At 40.6% G+C, this 12,107-nt stretch overlaps 1 protein-coding gene and 1 long non-coding RNA gene across 7 annotated transcripts in view; one reads left to right on the forward strand and one right to left on the reverse strand.

Moving 5' to 3' along the window:
* ATP8A1 (ATPase phospholipid transporting 8A1) overlaps positions 1 to 8,155 on the reverse strand; it is a 217,299-nt gene extending 209,144 nt beyond the window's left edge. For 4 of the 6 annotated variants that reach the window (XM_025040214.1, XM_025040215.1, XM_025040216.1 and 1 more), the window contains exon 1: positions 7,885 to 8,070. In XM_025040214.1, coding sequence (XP_024895982.1) covers positions 7,885 to 7,933 — 49 coding nt within the window. In that variant the 5' untranslated portion in view covers positions 7,934 to 8,070. Of the gene's footprint in view, positions 1 to 7,884 lie in introns of all 6 variants that reach the window. The other 2 variants (XM_015597587.2, XM_025040218.1) reach the window with 1 other exon arrangement.
* A 375-nt stretch (positions 8,156 to 8,530) lies between these two features.
* LOC107196438 lies at positions 8,531 to 11,252 on the forward strand. Its single transcript, XR_001517833.2, has 3 exons — positions 8,531 to 8,875; positions 9,683 to 9,758; positions 10,350 to 11,252. It is a non-coding gene; the product is annotated as an uncharacterized LOC107196438 (long non-coding RNA).
* The last annotated feature ends 855 nt before the right edge of the window (positions 11,253 to 12,107 follow it).

The raw sequence follows: 12,107 nt of genomic DNA on the forward strand, positions 1-12,107 counted from the left end.
TTAGATTACTTGACTCCATTATATCTGGATCTCTGTTCTGTTCTGTCATATGGTTTCTGCTTCTTTGTCTTCCCATTTTGGCTGCCTTTCCATGTCTGTTTCTATGTACTAAGTCTCCCGGTCTTATTAGTGTGGATTTGTGAAGTAGGTGTCCAGTGGCACAGCTCTGAGAGAGGTTCAGCTGCAGGCCAAATTTAGTGTAAGCTCTACCCCTCCAGGGCTACCTGTTAAGATTTAGCAAGCAATCCATAGATGCTGTGCTTATAGTTGTCTCAAAAGGCCACACCAGAAACTGAGGTCAGCTGCCTTCACCAGAGTGAGTCTCAGCAAGGAGCACCTGACACGCTGAGGATACACCTCGATGTGGTTTAGGTGGGGCTACAAGTTGGGGGAGGCAAGTCAGGAATCCTCTGGGCGGAGTGACTTGTTATCCAGTTTGATGACATCACAGCTATGGCAGCCCTGTGCCCAGCGCACTGGTAGGGGGAAGGGCTCAAAAGGGAACAATGGATACCGCTGGCACTTCTGTACCAAGTATGACTCGCCTCAGCCCTCATTCCGAAAATGTCTCCCTGTAAGTCCCTGGTGCCCCCTGCACGCAGCTGAATGGGCACTGGTGCTCAGAGCAAGCAGGTCTGTCACCATGAAAACCCACTCGCTGACGCGGCCCCTTTAAGAGACGTCTGCCGCCGCTGCCGCCTCTGTCTCACTCAGCAGCTTGGGACCGGGCAGCCCCACGTCCTTGCCCCTTCCTACCTTCTGCTGTTGTGGGGTGATTTTTTGGATTTCTCCCTAGTTGTATGGCTTGTTCATCTAGATCCCAGGCGATTTTTCCTTGCTGCTGCTCCTTGTTTCCGTCACAACTTTGATTTGGTCACCAGAGGGATGAACAGAGCCTCTACGATCTACGCCATTTTTTTCCTCTCCCTAAAACATTCATTTTTTGTACTACATATTTATAAAGATAAAAAAGGCAACTATCTAATGCTGAAGGAGGGGTAGAGAAATAGGGACTCCTGTTCACTTTCAGTGAGAGTGTAAACTGGGATTATCTTTCTAGCAATTTTGAAATGTATATCAGCAGTCAATAAAAGGGTACATACTTTTGCTCTAGCAATCCTTTTTCCTGGGGCTTTTTACAAAGAAATAAATAGAACAGTGTACAAAGATGTATAAAGATGTTTATTCACGAGTGGTTTGTTTAAAAAAACTGAAATGACCTATATTCTCACATATATTATACATGAACATAAAAATGCTAAGATGCCATAAAATAAATGATCTATGCATTCATCAAATAATTACTGGGACCCTACCAAATGCCAGGGGCTGCTCTAGGCACTGAGAATATAAGAGTGACATTAGACAAAATTCCTTTCCCATAGGTAAAGGTGGTCAAAAGTACAAACTTCCAGTTATAAAGAAGTTCTGGGATATAATGTACAGCATGGTGACTGTAGTTAACAATACTGTATTGTATATTTGAAAGTTGCTAAATAGTACATATTATGCAAATTTCATCACAAGGAAAAACATTTTGTAACTGTGAGGTGACATTAACTAAACTTATTGTGGTGATCATTTTGCAATATATACATATATCGAATCATTATGCTGTACACCTGAAACCACTACTTTATGTATCAATTATATATTGATAAAACTAGAAAAATAAATTTAAAAATCCCATCCTTTTCATAAAGTTCACATAAATCTCTCTTTGATAGGCAAGGATTTCCATGAAATCGTAAATGGAGAAAAAAGAATATAATCTCATCCTTCTTAACAAATAAATATACTTCTCTCCTGGAAAATAGTTGGAAAGAATATATTAAAATGTTAACAGCAGTTATATTTGGATGGCACAGTTTGGGGTGATTTTTACTGTCTTCTTAATACCTTCTGCACAGTGAATTTTTCCAATGAACAGGTTTCACTTCTGCAATCAACAGAAAAAAGTTAAGTTCTTTCATTAAAAACAAAGTTCAGAGTTATCCATTTATCTGACAACTGTGTGGTAGGCAAAGCTACAAGTGCAGAGCATACAGCAGTGAATAGATCACATAAAAATTGCTTCCTTTGTGGTACTCAGGTTCCAGCAAGAGAGTATCAGGTAGGTCTAATTATAAGGTATCTGTAGGTCACCTCTTGTCTAGGTCATAAGATTCACTTACTAATTCAACCAATATCTGAGCTCCTACTGTGTGGCAGGCAATGTCCTCAGTGGAAGCAACACATCAGTAAAGAAAACACAAAAATCCCTGCCTTTAGGAAGCTTCCTATCCAGGGGATAAGAGCATTGAAAGACGTGGCTCCAGTGAGGAGTGAAATTGTTGCTTGAGTGATAATAAAAAACAATGAGAATTGAGACCTGGACAACAAACATCACTATCTTCAAAAGTAGATGCTGATCTACGCAAACTTTCCTGTGGTTGTAAGGTAGGAACATGATCCAATTCTCTCTGTTTTTGAAATGATTCATAATGAAGAAATGAATGATATACTATAGATTAGAAAACCTAAAATAATTTAATTCTCCCACACACTTAAATCTTAAGAATTACACAAAGCAAAATGACGTGTATTGGGTATTCCCAAATATTGATTACATGAAGTATATCACTAAATTCACACTCTCTCTCTCTCAGAGGGCCATGTCAGTTCTAAATCTTTAACTCATCTCCACGTTTCCTTTGACATCTTCACTCACCACATTTTTTGGTCCTACCACCCAATTAGCTGGCACACAGGTGCATAACATGCTTCTTGAGGGAATGAAGAATCTTAGTAATTTTTTAAATCTGGATGAGTGAAATAGCCTCCTAAAATTTTTGCTTTAACAGTTCTTAGAGAAATTAAGGCTCCTTTTGTTATCTTTTAAGTAAATGAAACATAGTATCTACATAATTACAAACATTCTAAAGCTACCATTTATACAGACCAGTTTAGGAAAACAATCTCTAAAACAACCCTTAAATTTATCACTTACCACATGCTTTACATAATCAAATGAATATCTTACATTTTAGCTTTATAATATTCCCCAGAAAAAAAATGCAAATCATTGGATAGGTATGTATTTTTGGTTCATTTCCATAGTTTTGAATAATTTAATGTTTATTATTTTGTAAATTATAAGCTCTAGAACACTTTCATTTGAGCAAAAGCCTTTGACCATCTGAGTACCCGATGGTGACTGAGCCTACCAAACAACCATTTTTCCTTTTTCCTTCAATAATAAAACACTAAGTAATGTGCCCAGCTAGAAAACTCCATTTCCCAGCTTCCCTTGCATATGGGAGCCAATGTGAAATCAGCATTAGTCTTTGTGTAGTACTTCTAGGAAAACTCTTTGGTCTCTCACTCTTCCATTTTTTCCTACCTGGAACTCCTATACAATGGCTGGAACCCCAGGGACCACGTTATGACTTTAGGAAGTAATACATTCAGGATGGTGAAGCAGAAAGCCATAAGAAGCCAGTATGTAGTGGGCATAGTATGTAGTGGGCATAAGAAGCCAGTATGTAGTGGGCACTGCCTACCTCCATACTAGTTTTACAAGAGTTAGAAAAACTATTCTGTGTAAACCACTACTTTTTCAGTGCATTACTAAGCTATACTCAGAGACCCATTAGATTTAGTTGGGGTAAAAGTGAATAAATATAAAATTCTTAGCCTTCCCCTTTATCTACTCTTGGTTTCTTACAAATTTATCTATCATGAAGGTTTCAACTATTATCTCTGAACTCAAGAGCCCCGTTTGATTTTTAATACATCTAACCTCCGAAGTTCTAGGTATCTTCAAAATATGTCCATTTGGATGTTCCATAATTACTTCAAAATTTGAATTTTATATCTTCTCTTATTGTATTGACTCTCCTTCTCAATTTCCTTATCCTTTAATAGATTTCTCCAATCAATCAGGTTCAAGACTGGAAAGCACAGTTCCTTAATAAAAAGATGTACTAAACAGAATCTTCATGAGACACCCCAGGAAACTTCAGTGTTAATGGATACCTAACATTAAAATTTTAAATTACTACTTGAGAATCTCTTATTATTTTAAATCCTTTTGTCTCTTGCTCTACATTCACTATATCTTGATGTCCTACTATGTGACCCTTGTGACCTCAGTGAAGTACCCCTCACAGTTACTTCAACATTCCTGATTCTCTCTTGCCTTGGGGACTTTGCTCTGGTTTTTCCTTCTGGCTGGAACACCCTTCTCCCAGATCTCTTCCAAATTAACTCCTTTTCCTTCTCCGACTTTTCAATGAAGGCTAGCCTAACTAACCTATTTAAAACTGCAATTCATCCTCTAACCTTAGGCATCTTACTTTTAATTTTTTTCCATTGTAGTTACCACATAGGAAGTTCTATAATTTGCTAATTTATTGTGTTTGCTTTTTCTCTCACCTCACTAGAATGTAAGTACCTCCAAGGCAGGTATTCTGCTCACTTGTAGGTGTTCAATAGACATCTGATGAACGAGTGAATGATTTACTCAGAAATATCTCTAATTCCTCCCTTCTTATTCTCACTTCTCCACTCCAATACTAATCCTGGCCTTTACCATTTTTAGACTTTTTTTTTTTTTTTTAACCACAGAGTCTATCTATAGTATCACTCCCTCCAAACCATCCAACATACTTCCCAACTAATTTTTCTAAAATATTTCTTTGGAGATGTCACTCCCCTATAATGATTTGCCTCCTATCTGGCCCTGTTAGAGATATTAATACACTGGAGTCATGTTTAAATGAGACATTGGATTAGACAAACTCTTAGATCCTCGTCAAACATTAGATTCTATATCTAAATGACTTATCTTGGCATTCGAAATGCTCTGTAGTCCTGCAGTACCTCACCCATCTAAATTTGCATCCTACTTCCTGAGTTTCTCTCAGCGCCTGGCCAATTTCCTTAAGAACTCTCAAATAAGCCATGTTAACTTTTACCATTTTTTTAGTAGGTAACTCTCTATCTTCAACACTCTCCTGACTACTGAAATAGATGGCAATATCCTTTAGAACCTTGCTGTGACCTGCAGGCCGGCATCAGCATTGTCAGAATGAGCTTGTCAGAAATGCAACTCCAACCCCACAGCAGACTAACTGATTTAGAATCTGTAACAAAGGACACCCAGGTAGTCGTATGCACCTTAGAGTTTGAGAAGCACTGCATGAACAATCATCTCAACTCATTCCTCAATGAAGTGTTCTCTCAGTAGGCCTCATGCTCTTATGTCCTGATCTTCCACAAGACCTAGTCTCTCATAGCAAGCACAATGTTCAATTAACAACATCCCCTCATAGACTATTTATTCTTTATTTTATGTAAGTCTTTTCTCCCCAGTTTGGTTGGTTGTAAATAACTTGCACATAGGACAGTCATGCATCTGCCCAATATGGATGCAGGGAACAGAAACTCATTCGAGTAACTTCAAGGAAAAAAAGGAGCTTATTTTAAAGCTATTTGGGAACTGGGACTAGAAAACTCAGGGTCTGTCCCTCAGCATGTGTCTCTCTCTGCTTCATTGTCTCCATCCAATCTATTCTCTCTCCTATCTTTCTGTTCGCTCATAGTTTTTGCTTCCTTATAACAGCAGCATTTGCATGATCTATTCTAGCCAGCCATTATTTTCTCTACTAGCCTGTTCACCTCTGTTCCTTTTTGCTTCAACTTTCACCTTAAATCTCTGAGCTTAACCCATCCCATGAGATGATCACCACAGAAAATCTTTTTGAGCCAAACCACAGGGTGACAAGTGTCTGAGCCACCTATGGACTGTTTGCCCATGGATCAGGAGCCTTCCTGGGTCCAACTGGCTGAAGCCAAGGGGGCTGCAGTTCAGAACAAGGCCCTTTGGGCAGTGGGAACCATCAAAGGAGAATACTCCTTTGGAAAGAAAAGTGTGGGCAGAGCAGGCAATGAGCCAGGGCACCAGCCCATAGAGCCATTATTCATGTCCTAACCGCAGTCCCGAGCAAAATGTTAAGCACATAATAAATGAAAACCAACCAATATGGGAGGGAGGGGTCATTCACCAAGTGACACACACTATGCCTCTGAAAACGTGCTTGATGCACAGGGAAGACAAAGATTGAATAAGAAAGTCCTTGTTTTCTCAGAGCTTTTTAATCCAAATGTGTCACTGCACTAGTTACTTAACCTTGGGCAAGTAGCTAAACCACCTGGGTCACAGTTTCTTCAACTATCAGATGGGCCCACCCTCCGAACCTCCAGTTGTGTTGTAACATTCTATTGGGTAATCTTTGTGAAAATGCTTTGAAAAATACATATAATAAAAATAACACTGTAGCCTTTCGATAGTAATAAAATCCTCTCACATGACACAGGTTTTGCCTTGTTTTCAGGTCTTTTCTCAGTTCCCTATTTCCCACAATATATGATTCATCAATTGTTATTTGAAAGAACAATCCCAACTAATTACCACTATTTTTCACTACCTGTATGGCTCACTCAAATAGTGTTTAGGAAAATTCATTCATTTCACTCAGAAGTATATAAAAAAATAATACTTTTATACTATGCACATTTTTAACATAGTTGAATAACTGTGCATCTAAAACCGTAATGTCCTATATATTTTTTCCTGTCTCAAACCCCTGGAATCCTATTCTTATATTTTTTCATTATATTACAAATAACAGTAAGTATGTACTAAATTCCTATTTTGTACATAGGTGAGTTTTGACTCTTGTTTGGCCTTCTCCTCAGAGCAGTTTCATTTAGTATTTCCCAAGCACTGTAATCAGAAAATCATAGATATTAGAACCCAGTACTCCATTTTTAATGTGGGGACTCTGAGGAGAAAAAAAAAAATAAGACAATGGCCTGTCTCAAACCCCTGGAATCCTATTCTCCTAACTTTTTTTCTAAAAACCACTTTACTACCTGCCTTACTTTAAAAGGGTGGGGTGTAGACAAGAGTAGGAATCAATGATTATGGCAAAATAGACTAGTTCTCAAAACTATAGTCTATTTCACTCTTTGCAGGAGTCAAGTATGGGTTTACAGAAAAGAAAAACAAAAGAAAACAGAAATTGGGATCTACACAATCTTGGCTTTGACATGAACGAAACCAAGGAATATTTACTGAGTGACTGCCACATGCTAGGCAAGATGCTGAGGGCTCCTTAGGATGAAGAGTGTTTTGGCCCTCCAAAAGCTTACTTGCCCTTAGGCATCTGTTGCTCACCGCTGTCAAATGTAGCCATTCAACAGCTGGCCCAGGGTGGAGCAAAGAAAACAGCTTCCACCTTGCTGAAAAGTCAGTTCAATCAATGTGTGGACTTCAGGCAAAAGGAAAAACAAAAATGAAACCTCAGAGGAGAGCTGGGTGAGACTCCATGAAGCAGAATTGCAGCGACCTTAACGCACAGTACCCGCTGAACACCCAAATCTAATTAAGGCTCCTCGCGTTCTGAGAAGCAAGTGGCTGTAAATCAAACAATCCTGCAGCCTGGGAAAGGCAAACCCACTTCTTCGGGAGCGGTGATATGGTGGGTGCAAAAAAGGTGGGCGGCGGGTTGGGAATCTGAGTGGAGACGGGGAGGTTTGTGAGCTAGAGGGGAGGGAGGTGGGTTGGGCAACAGCGTTCGATGACACAAACCAAACAATCACACTGCGGTGTAATGCAAGTCTAAGGACTCCAGAGCTGGGAAGGGGTCTGCAAGTGCATTGGCGGTGCCGCAGGAAGAAGGGTCCGCCAGGGGCGACAGCCAGACTTGTCTGGGGGAGAAGTGGGACTGGCATCTCTTCACCGACACAAACACACACACATACGACCCTACCCCAGGCTGGTCCCGAGCCATCCCCTACCCGCTCCGCACACAATCCCGCGCTGCGGCTGCCACTCACCCTCCGCCCGGGAGCGGATCTCCGACACGGTCCTCCTCATGGTGGGCATCTTGGCGGCGGCAGCAGGTGGGTCTTCAGCCCAGACTCTGCACCTGTCAGTGCGCGGCGCCGAGCGCTCAGCAGCAGCGGGGGCCCCGCCGCCCACCCAGGGCAGCGCAGCCGCGGGCAAGGCCCCTGCACTCCAGCAGCAGCAGGAAGAGGCGACGAAGGTGGCGCCGGCCGCAGAGCGGGGCGAGCTCTCCCTGCAGCCGCGGAGGGGGCGGCTCGGCGAGAGGCGGAGCATGTATGGGAAAAAGAAAGGCGGAGCTCGGGCGCCGGCGCCGGGGGAGGGGTGACCGGGGCGCGCGCTCATTCGTTCCTGCGACAGCGGAGAGCAAGGCGGGAGAAGGGCAGGGAGAGACCCTAAAGCACCTCCTTCGCCCCACCCCTCTTCGGACCGTACCATCCCTGAGGGGGCAGGTTGTCAGCTATCAGTCTCCTCCTCACCCGGTCATCGCTCCGCCCCTTGGCTTCAGCTCATCCAGTCTTTCTGAATGCTTTTTTCGATCTCTCAAGTCTTGGCCGGAGAGGAAGGGGTTCTCTGACTCCTGCGTCCTTGAATAGCCGCTCCCGTTACCCTCTGGCTTTTAAAAAGCAGTGGAGTCAGCCGCGGTCTGGAAAGTAGGGTGGGGTCTGCGAAAGAGGCTGGAATGCCAAGGGTTAAGTCCCAGCGCCTCCAGTGGAAGGGGACCGTGAGTTCGCCGCCCGGGTGGAATTCTAGCCTACCTGCATGGCCAGCAGCCCTCTCGATCTGAGTCGTACTTGCTTTCTCGCCTGGCCCACGGGCGACAGGCTCTGAGGCCGAGTTCCCGGACTCGGGTTCTCCTCCTGCCCGGGGTGCTTGTGTGCGTCTGGGGCTGGCCTACAAGTGGGCTGGTGCATTCCCGCCTAGTGCGTGCTCCACAGCCAGACAAAACTCTGGAATTGCAATAAAATCAGCTGTTGGGGCCAGGTGGTTAAAAAAAAGGCTTTTTTTGTTTTGGGTTTTTACTTTTAGTGAAACTTTCAGGAAGCTGGGTTCTGTAGTTTTAACCGAAAAGAGAAGAGAGATACTAGTATAAAATCCATAAATATATGAAAATTTAATTTGCCCCATATTCTAGAAATCATGGTTACCTATTATTTTGTATACAAGTTATCTAAGCAAGTATAGTATTTTTAATTTATTTCTGATTTCATCTTTACGTTAGAATGTAAAGTTTTATATAGATTCTGATGAACTGCTGAAATGGAAAGAAAGTAATAAATTAGAAGCAATTTGCTTCTTCATCTTGTGCTCTTCCTCCAGCACTGGGTGGAAGAGGGCCTTATGTGGAGGCCTTTTATGTGAACTGCTTGGAGATCCTGAAGGGAGAGGTCTGGAGAGGTTTGACCAGATAGATAAGTGATTGTTCGTTCTCAAGCTTCCAAGAGAAATAAAATCAAATCTGCTAACAGCATTATCTCCACTTGTATTATTTCCTCTGCCTCCTGCAGGTAGCGCTTGCCAATCACAGTCCTGTCTTACATTAATACTGAGTCAGACATTCAATGCATATTTATGAAAAACCCACTCTACTTGACTCTGAGTCAGAGGCTGGGATTAGAACAAAAACAAAAAAAATGTATTTTTACTGTTCAGGAAACATCACAGGGTAGAGCAGGACTCAAGATGTGTTTGTTTCAGTGATGGTCATGATTTACAAGTATGGTCTTCTAAATGTAAAAAATGAACACAGCTTTTAAGAACTGTCATCACTGGCCATTTTATTCCTTTTAGATCCAGGATCTTCCTGTATAAAGGAATATATAAAGACTTTCTCAGGCGTGATAACATGAGTCTGAAAATTAAAAGGGTAAGTACAATAAGAAATAGTAAAAAATCAGCTTTAAAAGTCAGTGAACAGAAACTAGAGAAAATATAGTTCTTTTATGATTAACATTTTAGATGTATTTCTATAGAAAGCCAGAGCCATTTTTTAATTTGCAGTCAGTGCACGGTAGCATGACAGTATTTGATTTATGAGCAGTCACCTTTGTCATTCTTAATGAGCCCTCAAATGAACTTCAATTCTGCTTATTTACAAATAATAATTAGATGAAAGGAGTTCCAGAGATTACCTCTGTTTTCTGTAGAGCAGTCTGTTTCATATATGCCTCTGTGTGTGTGTGTCCCATTTAACAATCCATCCGCAAAGTCAACAACATATGTCATTCATAGAGGAATTGACAGCAGTCTTTCGTACAGAGAAGAACATTGGCTGATATGGTCCATAGCTTACTGTGTGTTCTTACCCAGATTATTCTGTCACCTTACCCATAATGGTAACTATCTCATTTCTGAAAAACCACTTGTTCCTGGTTGGTAGAAATCACACACATTTTTATTGGTTTAAAAATCTAATTGAAGTTGAGTACGGCACTAATCTGTGTGTATTTGTTTTCAGTCTTCTCAGATCTTCTCATCTTCCATTGTAAGAAGCACAGTGTGTCAGCCCCTGGCAAGGAGTTCTGGGTTCAGCAAGATGACCTTGTCACGGAATATGTAATACAATTTGGATCTCAGCAAGATCATTTAAAAACTTTCAGGTCCTATGACTCCATTGCTCATGGACTTAGAAGGAAGAAGGTTATTCAAGGACAGCTTTTCCAAGGACCAGGTTTTATCATTCGCTACAAAATGTGTGAGGTGCTGAGTCAGAGAGCTAGGTTACAAAGACACTTAATGCACATGGGAAAGTTTACCAGCAATGTAATTAGATGGCTGACAATGCCAAATGGACAAGCAGTGAAAATGGGAGAGACCAAGAACTGGGGTTGAGCTAGGTCTTTTAGAAATGAGCCATCATTCCATGTAGGGACTTACTACATGTTTGGCATATAGTAAGTACTCAATAATGATTGTTTAATGAATGTTTAGAGTAAATGGAATGATAGAAAAGCATATATGTTTGGCGGGGAGACAAAGACACCAATTTGACTGCAACAAAGTTTGGGAATCTGTACACTTTAAATGAGTGATTTGTACATTATGTGAATTATATCTTAAAGCTGTTTTTTAAAAAATGTCTTCAGAGGTGTCATGGATACATTTAGTGTGGTATTGTCATGGATTTTGACATTTTAAAAAGCAGGCTTATTGAAATATAATTGACATACAATAAACTTCATGTTTCAAGTGCAGATTTGATAGTTTGATCATTTGAAACTCCCAAGAAAATCTCTCTTTTTTTTTTTCTTGCCATATCACATTGTGTGTTATTTCAGGGAGGAAAAGTGACAATACTGAGGTAAAAAGTATTGAAAGAGATGAAAAACCCCAGAATTTTTATTAAAAATTGAGTATGGTACTAAATGACTAAATATTATGATCAAATATAATTTTTTAATTCCATGACTTTTAATTTAGAAGGCCAGACTTAAACAAGATAGTTTCCTGATTTATCGAATTAAGCTATAGCTTTCAAATATGAAATATTTGCTAATTATGTTTGGGCCTCTTGGATGATTATCCTCTGCTCAGGTTCATAATTCACTGCAGTGTTTAGCAAATTTATTGGAAAATCACAATTATTTTTTTTTCCTCTGAACCCCCCAAAATCTCTGAAACATCTGCTGCAAAGAAGATTTGTCACTGTAAATTCTTGCCAACTTTGAACTCTGAGAAAATCCATGAAATGGAGAAGGAGAATCAGTACTTAATCCAGAATTACATTTTAGTAGTAACTCCAAAGAAAAGAAGCCAAGAGGGAAGTGTCGTAAAGAAAAGATATAAAGGAAGGAAACTGACTACAGAGTCAAGGTTTGTAGAGCTGGAGACATTGAAGGTAAGAGCAAAGTGAGGTAGGGCCAAGTATGCGAAGAGAGTTAAACCTTTTGTATAGATCTGCTTGCCCATGTCAGACTTTGAATATCAGTTCCCCTTCCCTGCTTGTATTTTCTTGTGTATTTTTTTTATTGATTTGAACTCTTAAAAACTGACCTCAGCCTGTTAAAAATGAAAAGTCTTTTATCCTGTTCCTGAATCTATCCTATCCTGACTCTAGCTTGCCACATGCTTTGAGAAGTAATATACTTTGTAACTGAAACAGCTGCAATCTGTTGCCTGCATAGCCCTTCAATGTTTCCAATGTCCATTGGTTTAATCTAATACCTAGTTCTGGCTTCTGTTGGTTTCTGACTTGTTCTTGATCTAAAGTGCCTGT

This window comes from Pteropus alecto, unplaced genomic scaffold, assembly GCF_000325575.1.
Source record: "Pteropus alecto unplaced genomic scaffold, ASM32557v1 scaffold57, whole genome shotgun sequence".
Classification (NCBI taxonomy): domain Eukaryota; kingdom Metazoa; phylum Chordata; class Mammalia; order Chiroptera; family Pteropodidae; genus Pteropus; species Pteropus alecto.